Raw genomic sequence first — 12,247 nt, forward strand, 5'->3', positions numbered from 1 at the left:
TCCTTACAGTTCGCCAATGACGGGTCGTATCAGTGGTCAGATTTACGGATTTCTTTCGACAAAAACTCTTTGTTTAAATAATGGCGGAAATGTGAGACTGCAGACAGGATGTAGTTAGCAGACTAATCACGGAAGTATATAATCGATACCGGATCGACACCGGACTCCGCGCTCCAGCTGGCCGGCTTCCAGCTGCTCAGAGCGGACCGCGACACGGAGCTCTCCGGCAAGACGAAGGGTGGAGGTATCTGTTTCTACTTCAACAACAACTGGTGCAACGACGTAACAGTGATCCAACAACACTGTTCTCCTGCTCTGGAATCTTTTATCATCAACAGCAAACCCTTCTACTCCCCCTGTGAGTTCGCTTCATTCATCCTGGTCGGTGTTTACATGCCGCCGGCGGGCAACGTGCACGAGGCACAGCGGACACTCGCCGACCAGATACGGCGTGTGGAGCGGACCAACCGGGACTCTTTGGGTATTGTCCTCGGTGACTTTAACAAAGGAAACGTCAGCCATGAACTTCCTAAGTTCAAACAATTTATTAAATGCGCGACCAGAAAGGAGAACACGCTGGATCACTGCTACACTACAGCAATCAGGGCTTATCACGCCGTCCCTCGTGCTGCGCTGGGACACTCCGACCACGTCATGGTCCACCTGATTCCTGCATACAGGCAGAAACTTAAGCTCTGTAAACCTGTGGTGAGGGAATCCAAGAAGTGGACCAGCGAGGCGCTAGAGGATCGTCGGGCGTGTTTTGACTGTGTTGAGGATTGAATATAATCATGCATGCTCACGCTAGATGGCAATTACACTTGAACAATAATGTAATACTAATAATGAGTGGAGGCTGTGTATGACCCGGAGCACACGAACATGTTGATAAAAAGGCTGCACGCACTCTCAGGGTCACGTCCATACATGGGACGGGGTGACCATGGCTCACACGGAAAACAGTCTAAATATGGAGTGAATCTGAGGCTAAATAACTACACGCTCTCTCAGGGTCAATCGTAGATAAAACAGAATATTGAGACTAACATGTCTCAATACACCAACTATCTGAAGTATGCAGTGAACTCATGAACACCAGGAGACGTGATGATCCGAGAGCCTGGAGGGATGGACATCCCTGTGCTCCAATGGGGCTCTCCGAAGGTCATAAACAAGGAGCCGCCTCCATCATAGTGAACCAATCAAGAATGCTCTTAAAGACTATATATTCCGAGCGCACTTTGTATTAAGCGCCCTTTCATTGCTGTTGCTAGACAGATTGAAACAGGTCCGTGCACGTATGACTGCAGGACTGAATACTCCTGTCACAAATAAACATTGTCATATTGCTTTGATTAAAGTCTCAAGTCTGGTCCTTGCTTTGCGTTCACGACAATTTGGTAGCAGAGGATGGTTTAACGACTCTTGTAAATTCGTGGAGCAGCAAGGGACGCAGACTAATTAGAGGAACGCTGGACGGGAAGGCTGCAACCCAACCCAGAGGCAGAGCTGTTTTTCTCACCCCACGGACACTGATCAACACAGCGCTGTACTTCGAAAGGTGAGCAGGCCCTATCTCACAGAAGGTGATGAATCTGCATATTTGTGTGTTGGTATCTAAATTCTGATCAGTGAAAGTGGGGGTGAGTATGAATCGCTGCATTTAAAAATTAAAATTACTGGTAAAATGTTTCGCTGTGACAGGATTGTTCTGATCCTGTAGAGTATTCCTCCGGGACCGAATTTGTGTATGAACACACGTCGTAAAATCGATCCGTAGCAGGTTGATGTGTTGGTGATTACAAAATTGCGGATTAAAAATAAACCTAGTATTCCTCCGGGACCGAATTTGTGTAGCTTTGCGCGTCGTAAAACCGGGCCTAAAGAGGTTGATTTTGCGTCAGTGACTACAAAATTGCGGATTATCGAACCGTGTTAACGTGATTGCATTAACAAATATCTTGGTCGCTATGGGTGCTGTGTGTAGTCCGTTGACCGTGGTGTCGATATTGATATAGACGAATTTCCCTACGGGGTCGAGTTTGTGTATGATCGGGCGTCGTAAAATCGCTCCTTAACAGGTTGACGTGTTGGTGATTACAAGGCTGCGAATTTGGCAAACGCAACTATTTGTCCTACGGGATCCAATTTGTGTACGATCGCGCGTCGTAAAACCGAGCCTTAGTAGGTTGACGTGTTGGGTGACTACAAAATTGCGAATTTGTACCAAAAGAAACGTGATAAATATTAACTGTCTGTACTTATGACTGGGGATGAGTCCGCCGTGACGGTTCCGGTGGCAAAAGATGGAACTGACGCTGGGCAATAACTCACAAGTTTGGGTCGGTGTATCATCCACAGTCCGAAGGTCTAGTGGAAAGACCTAACCAAACAATCAAGGCCAAACTCACAAAGATGTGTGCGGTAAACAAAATTACATAGGTAGAGGCTCTTCCCCTGGTCCTGATGCCGATGAGGTCATCACCAGAGGGGAAGACTCACCTCTCACCCCATAGACTGGCAGAATGATGCCAAGACGACCCAGAGATGGAGGTCATATGCCACCTCTGGATGTGTTAGAAATAGAAATGAGTCAATATGTGAAGGCACTAAACTCTCCCACTGAAGCTCTCTCCCAGGTTGTTCGAGCCCAGGCGATCGATCCGGTGAATCCAGAGCCACCACAGGTGAAAATAGGTGACTGGGTCAGGGTCTGAGTCCACAAGAGAAAGTGGGCGGACCCCAGGTGGACTGGACCGTACAGAGTGAGGAAAGTTACGTCACACTCGGTCCAGGTCAGAGCTAAATCAGGTACTCGCTGGCACCACCTTTCACAGGGTTCCTCAGCACCGGCCCCTGAAACGCTGGGAGAAACCAGACAAAATTTGGATGTGAAACACACACACACATCCGAGCAGCAACAAGCTCACATGGACATCACAAAGCCATTTGAAGCACAACAAAAGCTTTCACTCAAACACACATATAAGAGTTCAGGAAAATCATTTGAAATTATGCCCATCACTATGGGGAGAGTTCAAGAGAAACTTTAATTATCTTTCATTTTTAATTGAAAAAAGGGGCTACACATTCTGCAACACAAAAGTATTTTCCAGGTCAGAAATTGAGTGGCAGACGTGTCTTCTCTTTTTCTAACATAATTGGTTCTTCGAGTCGGATCTCAAGAACTCTTTTTCCTCTCGAGGTTTGGACCTGAAACTGTGCACAGGGAGTCTATGACTCTTCTCAAAGTCCTCTGCCCTGGTCCGTTACAGGATTAGTTTGGTTTTGTGAGGCCAGGATCCACTTGAGTTGGAGGAGAGTGACGACATCCGTTTGACTAGCAAACCCGGACTGGTGTTTTTTAATTATTATTTATTTTTAAAATAATTTAGAGTGTAAATGTTAGAGGTTAAATCCCTAAAAGCCAACTTTTCTTTACTCTGAGCTACTGAAACAAATACGAATGAAAGTTCCTGTCAGCCAAAAACCAAAAGCAGGTTTCTATTCTATCTTAATCAGTCCGTGGAAAATAGTTTAGGTAAATGCGCGAATAGAAAATAGATGTGATAATATAATATAGAATGGGGTCGTTCCCCAGCAGCAAAAGATGGAAGTTATGAAAGCAAAAGATGATGATGGGTGGTGAAAAGGGAAGTTGGAAGATTCAGAAAGTTGATGATGGAAATGTTACGCATTTAAGGAAATGGGTTTTTATGGTGAAGAGGCGCAGGAGCGCAAGGAGGAAGTTAGAGGAGACGGTGAAAAGTGAATAACAAGACATAATTTGTGATTAATTCTCCTGATTTGGTTTTTCCTTTTAAGAAGTGATATACGGGAGGTGGTGGATCCCTCTTCAACGGACAACAGGTCGTATGCAAACACAAACACACAGTCATAGACAGATGGGGAACAGGAGAGAAGTAAAGTTAATCAATTAATTTGAATAATGGAGGATGTGAAGTAATACTTTTGCGTGATTCCAGAATTGCGCAGATCGGTTATTTTAAACTCAGGATAAACGAAAAAGAAAAATTTGATAAAATGTCACTATTATTGTGAGACTACATACAAACAGCAGCACACAGGATATGTGTCTGCAATTAGGGATCATAGATCTAAAAAAAAGGGTTTACAAATGAGACGACAATTGGTATTATCAAACAATTGTTTAGTTGATTTGTTTCGGCAAAATGAATGAAAGCTGTTGAAATGAAGCAGGAGTGACTGATGTGAAAAAGTTTAACTCAACTATTACTATTTTGGTTTAACTTTAGAGGTTATTAATTAGTTACACAAAGGCTAAAGGAAATTCATGAAGTAAGTCCTCAATGTGTCTAAGAAAATAAGAAGTGGTGACGTGCAGTGAGAGGTTTCTACAGAGACTCGAGGTCAGAGATAAGAGATGCACGGGCATTCTTTAAAACAAAGATCAGAGAGGACGAAACAAATCTTTGTTGAAACAACGAAGTGTTTTGAGAAACTGAGGTGTCCCTGAGCAGTGGACAGATGTGAGGGGTTGCTGAATGAATGCGGGGGAAACAGTGGGGGCCAACAGGGCACCTTAAAGGATATTCCTCCTCTTATGGAGCAAGCAGATTCAAGAACACACAGTATACATGAAATTAATCCTGAGTGCAAATATTTATCTGGGATATAATTGTTTTATGCATTGTACTCAAATACAAGGGCATAAAGATTGTACATTCGGTTTGGTCTATTATTTAAAAGAATATGCTCACAATTACTGGAATGAAAGATTTTTACACAAACAAAACGATTCTAGAGGAAAATGTGTGACAAGGAGAAACAGATCTACAAAAAAACATAATTGGTATTATAGCTACTAAATGAAGTAAACTACCTCAGGAAAAAGCAGGTTCAAATACACGGTACAAGAATTGGTGATTAACGTTTCAACAGGAAACCACAAACCACCTGATCAACTTTAAGGGAAAACTTTTTGGGGTAAAATGCAACAGTGAGATAATGCGGAAGATGGTAGAGACTGTATATGGAGATTTGGTTATTTTGAGCTATGTGTTAAATGAACACATGCTCAACAGGAGGGATGGGAAGGCTGTGGAGCATTTAGCTGTTAAATTACTTAGAACATTTTTTGCCATGCATTGATTGTGAAGGACACAATCCCAAGGTTTAAATCAAGGTAAAGAAAAGGAATATTGTCCGACCATCATAAATGAGATGTTTTCCAAATGAATTAGAATGTTTTAAACAAAAGCACAGAATGTTTTAACAAAGACAAAAAACAAAGTAACAACGAATCTGATTTTTACTTTTGGGAAGATTTAAATAATAAGTTGCTGTTTTTAACCACAGTCAGCAGGACTGATGGAATAAATAAGAAAATAATGGACGGAAAATAATTGGATCCAATTTAGCTCCTTTATGCTTAAGTCACAAGTAGCATTAGAGGGCTGTAACTTTTGAACTATTGTCTAATGGAAGTTATTATTTTACTCATCTCACCAAGCTAAAAGCATTTGTTAAAGGAAATGTACAAATGGGAGAAAACAAAGCAGAAAAAACCAGAAGAAAAGAGATTACGTTTTCTGCTTTATGTTTCTCCTCCACAGAAGCTTCCTTATCGGGTCATGAAGGCCACAGAGAGCCTGACATGAACCCATCACACCAACGATCAACAAGCATAGAGAGACCATCCTGGATCCACCTCATGCAGGATCAGGAGTCATTTATTGCCACATTCCCAACACACATAGAATAATTTGACTTGATGGTTTGTGGGATTGGAGAAAAATAAGATTAAGCAAAATCAGATTAAAAAATATAGGCAAAAAAGTAAATCAATATAAATGGATAAGATGTAAGAAGTTGAGCCAATTGCCTGCAGGGGATTGCTCTGCTGATGACTCAGTTGTGCAGATACCTAACTCCTCCGAGGCGGGGCTGGCGAACCAGGGAGGTGAGTACAATAAGGTCACCTAGCTGGAACCAGTGAAGAACCCAAGTGGAAGCCATTAGGGTCACTTTTAGAGGGGAGTAATAACGCCCGGGGGTTTAGAAGGGTCTGTAGGATGGAGCTCAGTGGTGGATCTACAACGCAGGGATTGGTGAGCAATGATGCCACCTAGACCATGATTGGACTTACACATATTTAGGGTTTGTTGGATTAATGGTAACAGAAATAGAAATGGAGACACAGACACACGCATATATATATTTGACCGAAGCACAATTCCTAAATAAGAAAGATAATGAGTGAAGAAAAGAAAAAAGAATCTGTAAAAGTGATGGAAGATGTCTGACTGAACTTTGTTGTTTTGTTTTTATCATACAAGGAACATGTTCCAGTGGATCCTGAACTGGACTCCGCTTCGCCACCTGCTGTGATCTCCCTCGGTACCGCCAACCTCCCACCACACCACACCAAGGAAGAAAAGAAGAACCAACAACTAGAGCCCCATCAATGAACATTACGAAATGCTTGGACAATCTGAACGAGAGACGACAGGCGTCTGACCAGCAAGAGAAACCAGAACTCATTTGGCGAGTCTGAAGATCCACAGAATTAAAAAGAACTTTTTACCCCTTTGGATGTTGTTATGAAATTCAAACGTTAAGGAAGCAGAACTTTTGGAGAACAAACAAAGACAGTGTTGTCGGCACAAACGATTCCAAGCTGACAAAGTAAGAGCCCTGACGAGAGCAGAGAAGAGGAGCTGCACCAGGGACGAAGAAAGAAGAAACATTGATGGGCAAAGACTTTTGAAACACACCAGTATAGAACTTTGTGTGTGTGTGATCACCATGACAACGTGGACATCGGAGCCGAGGAGGGAGGGCTCACATCGACGTTGGAGAAGGGGAGGAGCAGCGGGGGGGCGAGGTGGACCCCAGTGAAGGTTTAACACACTCACCACAAATCACACCCCATTTGGGTGAGTTTACTTTAGAGTATGATTGACAAAAGAAACGAATAAATGCACACACATCCTTTCAGTAGAATGCTGGACTCACAGTTCGGCAAGTAAAAGAATTTGGCGTATTACTGTTTATTTTGATCTCAATGGCTGTATTGCTCCTCGCTGTGTTTGGGTGCCTCTAATACTTGGTATTGGAGGACTAAAGCAGCGTCGGGTGGATGCTACCAGGAATAACCAATTTGAACCAACAGAATTCTCAACAAGACGATGAGAATTGTGGAAAACCACAGCAGGTGGGGGGGGAGTCATCTCGATCCCCTGACCGATTATATCAAGGCCTCAATGGCGTTATTTGAATAAAACTATGACACCGGATTATGAAACAGTGATAGGGACAGTGGTGGTTGTAATCTCTTAGAAGAGATCAGCCGCGGGGTTCCCTCCTGTTTCCAATGTTACAAAAGGGGGAGCCGTCACCCCAAAAAGATACGAGCAGTGGCCGCTGCTTGAATTTGATATTGAACGCCCATTTTGAGAAGGCAATGTTGCTTGCGCTTTGGCTTAGTAGTCCTCCTCGATGAGTAGGTCACACCTAGTAGGTGTGAAAAGGGGGAATTGTTGAGGATTGAATATAATCATGCATGCTCACGCTAGATGGCAATTACACTTGAACAATAATGTAATACTAATAATGAGTGGAGGCTGTGTATGACCCGGAGCACACGAACATGTTGATAAAAAGGCTGCACGCACTCTCAGGGTCACGTCCATACATGGGACGGGGTGACCATGGCTCACACGGAAAACAGTCTAAATATGGAGTGAATCTGAGGCTAAATAACTACACGCTCTCTCAGGGTCAATCGTAGATAAAACAGAATATTGAGACTAACATGTCTCAATACACCAACTATCTGAAGTATGCAGTGAACTCATGAACACCAGGAGACGTGATGATCCGAGAGCCTGGAGGGATGGACATCCCTGTGCTCCAATGGGGCTCTCCGAAGGTCATAAACAAGGAGCCGCCTCCATCATAGTGAACCAATCAAGAATGCTCTTAAAGACTATATATTCCGAGCGCACTTTGTATTAAGCGCCCTTTCATTGCTGTTGCTAGACAGATTGAAACAGGTCCGTGCACGTATGACTGCAGGACTGAATACTCCTGTCACAAATAAACATTGTCATATTGCTTTGATTAAAGTCTCAAGTCTGGTCCTTGCTTTGCGTTCACGACAACTGCACAGACTGGGATGTTTTCAGGACTGCTTCTGACAATCTGGATGAGTTCTCAGAGGCTGTAACTTCCTACATCGGCTTCTGTGAGGACAGCTGTGTACCATCATGCACCAGGGTGAGTTATAACAACGACAAACCCTGGTTCACAGCGGAACTTAGAAAACTACGTCTGCAGAAGGATCAGGCATTTAGGAGTGGGGACAAAGACCTGTACACAGAGTCTAAATACAGGTTTCGCAAGGCGGTGAGAGACGCTAAGCGACTGCACTCTGAGAGACTCCAACATCAGTTCTCAGCTAACGACTCTGCTTCGGTTTGGAGAGGCTTTAAACACCTCACAAACGACAAGCCGAAAACCCACCACTCCATGAATGACCTCCGCCTGACAGATGAGCTGACCGAGTTCTACTGCAGATTTGAAAGACAATGTCCTGACTCCATCCCCCACAACTCCACCACCTCCCCCGACCCATCAGGTGCTCACACCTCTGGACTACTCTCCCCTGCAAGTGGATCACTGACTTCCTGTCCGACAGGAAGCAGCACGTGAAGCTGGGGAAACACGTCTCTGCCTCTCGGTCCATCAGCACCGGTTCCCCCCAAGGTTGCGTTCTTTCCCCTCTGCTCTTCTCCCTGTACACCAACAACTGCACCTCCAGTCACCAGTCCGTCAAGCTCCTGAAGTTTGCTGATGACACCACCCTCATTGGACTGATCTCTGGTGGGGACGAGTCCGCCTACAGGTGAGAGTCTGACCACCTGGTGACGTGGTGCAGCGAGAACAACCTGGAGCTTAACGCCCTGAAGACAGCGGAGATGGTCGTGGACTTCAGGAAGAATGCAGCCACACCTTCCCCCCTCACCTTGTGTGACTCCCCCGTCACCCCTGTGGACTCCTTCCGTTTCCTGGGCTCCATCATCACCCAGGACCTCAAGTGGGAGCTGAACATCAGCTCCATGACAAAAAAGGCTCAGCAGAGGATGTTCTTCCTGAGGCAGCTGAAAAAATTCAACCTGCCAAAGACGATGATGGTGCACTTCTACACAGCCATCATGGAGTCCATCATCTGCTCCTCCATCACCGTGTGGTACGCTGCAGCCACAGCCAAGGACAAGGGCAGGCTGCAGCGTGACATCCACTCTGTGGAGAGGGTGATTGGCTGCAATCTTCCGTCTCTCCAGGACTTGTTCGCTGCCAGGACTTTGAAGCGGGCCAGAAAGATTGTAGCTGACCCCTCTCACCCTGGACATGAACTGTTTGTCCCCTTTCATCCGGCAGGACTAAGACCTCCCGCCACACGAACAGTTTCTTCCCTTCGGCAGTCGGGCTCATCAACAGAGCCCGGGGCCCCCCCTGACTGACTCTGACTCCCATGTTCATTCATCACTGTGTCACTTTCACTTGTCACTCGTCACTTTGTTTAGCTAGTGCACTTTATCTTTATTTTTATTCCTAATTGTATCTTATCTCCTCTTACTTACTAACCCATAGCTTTAGTTTTTAGCGTACTAACCCATAGCTTATATTTTATATTTTATTATACATTTATTTTATTTTTATCTTATTTGCACTATGTCGTCATTATTGTACTGTCTTCTGTCATGCACCTTCCGCCAAGACAATTTCCATGTATATACAACACATTATGGCAATAAACATTTCCTGATTCCTGAATCCTGAAATTGGTCGACAAACGCAAGCATGCAAGAGGGGGTGAAAAAGCACGCAAGAGGTTCTTGCGTCTGCGTGTCCTTGCATTTCTATGAAAACGCAGAAGCATAAACTAGGCTTTAAAGGTTCATCAAGATGACCTTCACATACAAACACTTTAATGATGTTTCCTTTCAGCAGAAGTAAGACACTAACATTAAAGCTACTTCCTGTTTCTGCAGCTCATGCTAATGAGGTAAAGAGGAAGGAAGCCCTGCTGGGGTTGAACAGCAGCTTAGTACCAACTCCAGAAGAGAGGAGCTGACCTCAGAGACATCAGCCTCCTCTTTAGTGTAGACGTGTTTGTGGTGACTTAGTGAATAAAGAGTTTCTGATCTGAGGAGCAGCTATGAGTTCATCAGCCGGTGGATTAGTCGTCTTCCTTCTCTCTGTACAAGGTACTGTACTTCTACATTTAGATTGGGAGGTCGTTAGCACCTCACACACACACAGGGAGCTGGCTTTTTAGTTCATACACAGGTCTGATGGCATCAAACACAAATAAGGACTAAATGAACATTAACACACTGACTAAAAGACTATCAAACCGTAGCACTAACAAATGGTAGCACTTAAATTGTACTTATAATGGCACTTTTCTATAACATGTTTTGAAACTGCTTATTTGATGAAAATTGTACTTTATGGTTACTTGTTCTTCTGAGTTTGTATCTCTATGTGGAAATGCACTTATTGTACGTCGCTTTGGATAAAAGCGTCAGCTCAATGACATGTAATGTAATGTAAAATGCTCCCAATCATTTGTCTCTGTTCAACTTCCTCTAATCATTCAGCAGGGTTTCTTTGCATTATAACACATTTAGAGGCTGGGAGTCACTCAGGGCTTTTTGTCGTGTTTTCTTGTGTATTTGTGGTCATTTTTATTCACTTCCTGGTTGTTCAGTGTCTTGTTGAATGTCGCGCCCATCGAGCCTCCTCCCGAATACAAAGTATTTTTTCTAGTTGTATTTGTTTGAAAATGTAAAGTTCACACACGCAGCAGTGACAAAGCTCACCCCGAGCTCATTTATAGCTTAACGGACTTTGACTTTCTGTTCCGTCGCGTCCGAGTCACAGGCCCCGTCGCCCCGGCTGTGGGTGAGCAGCGCTGCCGACGCAGAGAGCGCACAGGGCGGCAGAAGGGGGAGGCTACCTCCGCTGCCAACACATTTATTGCGGAAGTTGCTACAGGCAGGTCGAATTTGGTGCTACATTTTTCTAAATGACGTTGAGAGAACGAGCGTGACGACGTCATTACGTAAAAACGTATAATTGCGTCATTACGTAGGATACAAATTAAAGTAAGTAATAAAAACGCAACACATTTTATATGATCTGAGGACTATTGCACGAAACCCGGATAAGGGATTAAGCCGGGATATTCTGGTTATCATGGAGGAATTTAGCTTGTACAAAAGTAGGTTGAATTCAACTTGACCAAGTACCCAGGGCGATTTATTCTTTGAATCTAACCTGCTCCAGACCAGGCTAAGAGCCAGGCTAAAATGTTCATATTCCTCGTCATATCTTTTCTCTTCAGTAAACTACCAATGAGAGTGTGTCCTGTGATGTTGTTCTGAGTGTGACTGTGGTTCCTGATGTGCTGTGTTACAGTGATACAGAGTCAGGATAGATGGGGAGTGACTTACCGTCAGACTAAGGTCTGTGCTGTAAAAGGATCAAGAGTGGAAATAAGCTGTACCTACACACACCCACCTGGAATAGATCCCTCTGATACAAAGGACACATTCTGGTGCACCAAAGAGAAAGATGGTGAACCTGTGGATCTGAAAACAGACTCTGAGTATTCAGACCGTGTGACGTACGATTGTTATAAGAAGAGTTGCACTCTGACCATCAGAAACCTGAGAGAGAGCGACTCAGCTAAGTACAAATTCAGATTCAGGACAAACAAACCAGGACAGAAATATACTGGTTCATCTGGAGTCACTTTGTCCGTCACAGGTAACATTTTAATTCACATATTAATCATCTCCAAATGTTCAACATCTAGAAAACTAGAGTATAAATGTCTTCTGTGAATGTTGACAGTTTAATAAATAATATTCACAGATTCAGGTTGCTGGGTGCAGGTGAGCAGATTAAATTATACCTGGTTGGAGCTGACGTGTCACACCAGCTGTGATCTGTCTGATCATCCTGGATACAACTGGTACAAGAATGGAAGGATCATCCAGACAGGATCTTCTCTTCTAGTCTCCTCTGGTTCTACAGACAGATATTCCTGTGATTTAGGAGGATCTTTGGGTCACTATTCTCCTCCAGTGTGTAAGTTGACTCCAGTGTGTCGGCCTGTGGAGCTTCAACAACATTTCATATGGAGACACCAGACCGCTGCATGTAAACTAGAGGCATCAAAAAGATGAAG

The 12,247-nt window shown here is 44.1% G+C and overlaps 2 protein-coding genes across 2 annotated transcripts in view; one reads left to right on the forward strand and one right to left on the reverse strand.

The window, feature by feature from the left end:
• The window catches only part of LOC134132696 (B-cell receptor CD22-like), a 38,940-nt gene that overhangs the window by 10,346 nt on the left and 16,347 nt on the right, over window positions 1-12,247 (reverse strand). The gene's annotated exons all lie outside the window — the stretch shown is intronic.
• Window positions 10,046-12,247, forward strand: part of LOC119218033 (carcinoembryonic antigen-related cell adhesion molecule 5-like) — an 82,554-nt gene continuing 80,352 nt past the window's right edge. Inside the window, exons 1-3 of the mRNA XM_062564314.1 lie at window positions 10,046-10,256; window positions 11,473-11,823; window positions 11,932-12,147. Coding sequence (XP_062420298.1) covers window positions 10,208-10,256; window positions 11,473-11,823; window positions 11,932-12,147 — 616 coding nt within the window. The 5' untranslated portion in view covers window positions 10,046-10,207. The remainder of the gene's footprint in view (window positions 10,257-11,472; window positions 11,824-11,931; window positions 12,148-12,247) is intronic.

The sequence above is a fragment of the Pungitius pungitius genome, chromosome 9 (assembly GCF_949316345.1).
Source record: "Pungitius pungitius chromosome 9, fPunPun2.1, whole genome shotgun sequence".
Taxonomy (NCBI): domain Eukaryota; kingdom Metazoa; phylum Chordata; class Actinopteri; order Perciformes; family Gasterosteidae; genus Pungitius; species Pungitius pungitius.